This window comes from Cyprinodon variegatus, unplaced genomic scaffold, assembly GCF_000732505.1.
Source record: "Cyprinodon variegatus isolate N-32 unplaced genomic scaffold, C_variegatus-1.0 Scaffold2507, whole genome shotgun sequence".
NCBI lineage: Eukaryota > Metazoa > Chordata > Actinopteri > Cyprinodontiformes > Cyprinodontidae > Cyprinodon > Cyprinodon variegatus.
In genome coordinates this window covers 1,669-5,306 of record NW_015152960.1, presented here as the reverse complement: position 1 = coordinate 5,306, position 3,638 = coordinate 1,669, and the positions used below count along the sequence as shown (strand labels likewise).

The 3,638-nt window shown below is 36.3% G+C and overlaps 1 protein-coding gene across 1 annotated transcript in view; it reads left to right on the top strand.

Annotated features, from left to right (window-relative positions):
- The window catches only part of LOC107080924, a 4,689-nt gene extending 2,103 nt beyond the window's left edge, over window positions 1–2,586 (top strand). Inside the window, exon 2 of the mRNA XM_015369139.1 lies at window positions 667–2,586. Within this exon, the coding sequence (XP_015224625.1) occupies window positions 669–2,204 (1,536 nt within the window). The 5' untranslated portion in view covers window positions 667–668 and the 3' untranslated portion in view covers window positions 2,205–2,586. The remainder of the gene's footprint in view (window positions 1–666) is intronic.
- Window positions 2,587–3,638: the final 1,052 nt, after the last annotated feature.

The following is a 3,638-nucleotide window of genomic DNA, read 5'->3' as shown; positions in this document are numbered from 1 at the left end:
TAAAATTTTGGAGTATTCGACAGAAAAAAAAACACAGAGTTTCATAATTTTTAAATTCTCCAAAAATACAATTTATCTAGTTTGGAATATTTCAGAAAAATTATTGTTGAAATGGTGTAGAATGAAAATATTTAAATACCAACGATTCTTTAAAATTTTGGAGTATTCGACAGAAAAAAAAAAAACAGAGTTTCATAATTTTTAAATTCTCCAAAAATACAATTTATCTAGTTTGGAATATTTCAGAAAAATTATTGTTGAAATGGTGTAGAATACTTGTAGTATGTGAATTTGACAGAAAACCACAAACTTTCATCATTGTTAAATTCTCCAAAAATACAATGTTCCTAGTTTTGAATATTTCAGAGAAATTTAAATTGCTAGCTTAATATTTAAGGGTATAGGCCAGCTGGAAGAGACTTTATTGAGCTAAAATCCAGCAATACTGTAAAGGAAACAAAGAGGGAGACTTGGCTTTGCTTCGGTGGCGCAATGGTTACTGTGCAGAACCCGTGTATAGAAGCCTTATTTCTTGACTTCAAATCCGGCCTGTGGTCCTTTGCCACATGCCTTTCTCCTGCCCCCTGTCCTGTCAGCCTACTGTAAAAAAAAAAAAAAATGTATGAAATTAATAAAATTTTTGAATGTTCTTGTGTTTGTCTCCAGTCATGGCGTCCGCCAGCCTGTTTTTTCTGCTGTTGTTGTCGACTTCATTCCTGGTCTGCAGCCTGAGCGTCCGTCAACCCTCCGACCGGCAGGAAACCCGCGCTCTGCAGAAGAGAAGCCTGTCACTAACGAAAATAGCAGATCACGCTTTAACGATTGCTACTATACTTAAGCCTTTTATTGCTATGATACCAGAGGCTGGGACTGGTCTAAGTATTTTTATAGATGTTGCCTCTAAGATTCAGGATATCAATGAAAAAAAAAAAATGTTACATTTTATGAAGATGGAATTTAAGCAGCTAAATGAAAGAATTGATGAAACCCGCAGAGAACTAAAGTGGGACATTTGGGCCAGTGCAACTTATGGAAAAGTTGAGGGTAAAATAAATGTTGCGTGGAATAAGGTAGTGGACCTGTTGGAAAATTGTGATGAATCATGCTTTCAAGACCTGAAAAACAGTAAAAAAGGTAAAGAAATTAAAAATGACCTCAAAGACACCAAAGACTATGTGTACAAATTTCACGATCTAATTGTTGGTGACAATGTATACAGACCAAAGTATGAAAAGATTTTACCAGACACTGTTAGGTGTGAATACAGTAGCATCCGAAATTTTTCTGCTGTTAACGTAGGGCTGATGTTCAAAGCCGTCACCATGGCCCATTTTTTTAACAGCTTAAATGGTCAACATTCTGACGGTTCACTGATTGATAAAGCATTCGATGTGTCTAAAGCTATGTACCAGATTCAACGCAACTGCCTTTTAAACACGAATGAATATGTTGAAAAGGATGTCAAAAAATTTATCGATACTTCAAAAAAACGTAAAGACATAGCACGTGAAATCAGGAAGCATTTAGATAAGACGTATGACTACTTTAATTGGATGGTTGTTGTTTTTAAAACGGCTCTTTCAGGCCATACAAGTAGAGCAACTAAATGGATGAACAGCCACACTCTGGATGGGTTTATTGAAGTGACAAAGGGAGAATTCACTGTGGCTGTAGCTAAACAAGCTAAAGGGAACCATAAGAAAACTAAAGAGGTAAGACCAGCCATTGAAAAATGCCTCGAGAAAGCAGTGATGTGTTATAAAATCCCTAAAGTTTTAGAAAAGTGCAAAATAAAGGACAAGTTTACAGCCATCCATGCTTACCATTTTAAAGAACATGCTAATGCTAATACTCTAAATGCTAAAGACGCTCCTACAGAACTGGACTATGAGCCAGAAGAACCCCAAACTACCCCTTACACATATAAAGGGAAATGCACACCATTACCAGGAATTAAAACAGGCCACTTCAGAGTTCTAATCAAAAGCGATGAAGAGTTGATGAATAACAATCCCTGTACAGATGTTGACTGTGGCAAAAAGGAAAATAGAGGAAAATGTGTCCCACTGGGAAAAGAATACATCGGATTGTGTGAGTGTGAGAAGGGTTATTATGGGCAGAAATGTGAGGAGTCCATCGAAGACTACAAGAAAAAAATGTTAACTAAAGAAATCCCAGAATCAGTAATGAAGACTTTAAAATAAAAATAATCCCTCTGATAATGTGTATCATCTAAAGTCTAGCCTTGGTGGATGATTCAGAAAAACATGCAAACACGTGACTGAATGAACGTTTGCAGTTCTTTACATTTAGAAGGGTTCAGTTATGTGACGGGTTCTGGTCTTTCTCTGGTTTACTATAATGCTTGTTTGTTTCTAAACTTTAAACTGCAGAATAATTCATTGTTGGTTTTTTCAAAACTGGAAGATTTTTTATGGATTTTGGGGGTTTCTTTTCAGTTTGATTTTATGTTATGACTGTTTTACTCAGAACTTCCTGTCATAATTTTCCTTTTAACCAACAAGAAGCTTTTCCTGCTTTGAGTTTCTGTCCAATCTGCAAGAAAAAAACCAAATAAAAATGTCAATCATCTGTCTGTCTTCCTGGTCTGTTTGGTTCTGCAGCTCTGAGCTGATAATGATCCACCCTGCATTCAGTCTAAATCATTTCCCCATTTTTTTTACCAATTTATTGTCACAGAATTATAATACAGGTGTGACACAGAAGAACCGGACAATTCAAGGGCTGTCCTAATTTTTTCACCCTTTCACATTTTAAATTAAACGAAGAAAACTGATAACATTTTTTGCAGCTAATTTTGGATCCTTATAGTTGTTAACTCAAAGGTATCTGCTCAGCCAGAGCTGCTATCTGATATGAGCTCAGAATTAGGGTGATGGCCAGGAGGCCTTTCAGGTCTCAAATATTTCGAGCTCAGTAGGTAAATAATGAAAATTATAATAGATATTCAAAATAGCTGCTTAGTTACAATACATACAGGAACTTTTATTCTGAAAGGAAATGTGATACCCCTTCCTTTCTATTTAGTAGAAAACAAACATTTTCAGTGTCAAAAAGTTAAAGGACTAGACTAGATGTTTGCTCTTCAGATACATTGAGAGGAAATCAGTCCTTAGACATTCCCACTCATCTGTATGCAGATGGTACTTTCTGAAACAGGAAGTGAAAAGGTAATAGATGTTATGCCCTAATAGAAAGGAGAATGTTTGGTTTGAGATGAGCAGGATATTAGGAGGAGAAACAGGTTCCTGAAAGCATAGATACAGGAGGAACGCACTGTTACACAGCTGTTATTCATCAGAGGGGCTGTTTACCATATTAACATTTCACAGTTATCAGTTTTTAGTTATTATATATTTATACAATCATTATCAATACTATTATTAAGGAACAAATGGGTTCAGCCATGAAATAATGCCGACATTAGGATCCCTGCCCAATTGTAGTTCTGATAGCATCCAGCAGGGGCCGCCATTCTAAACTGTATCAAATGTATGAAGCATGGTGTCGAGTTTTGACCTGTTGTGTCACATTGGTTCCCTGCATTGAAACTGCCATCAGTAGCCCCGCTAAACACCCCAGCCACTTTAAAGATCTGGAATAAACCACTTCTAATT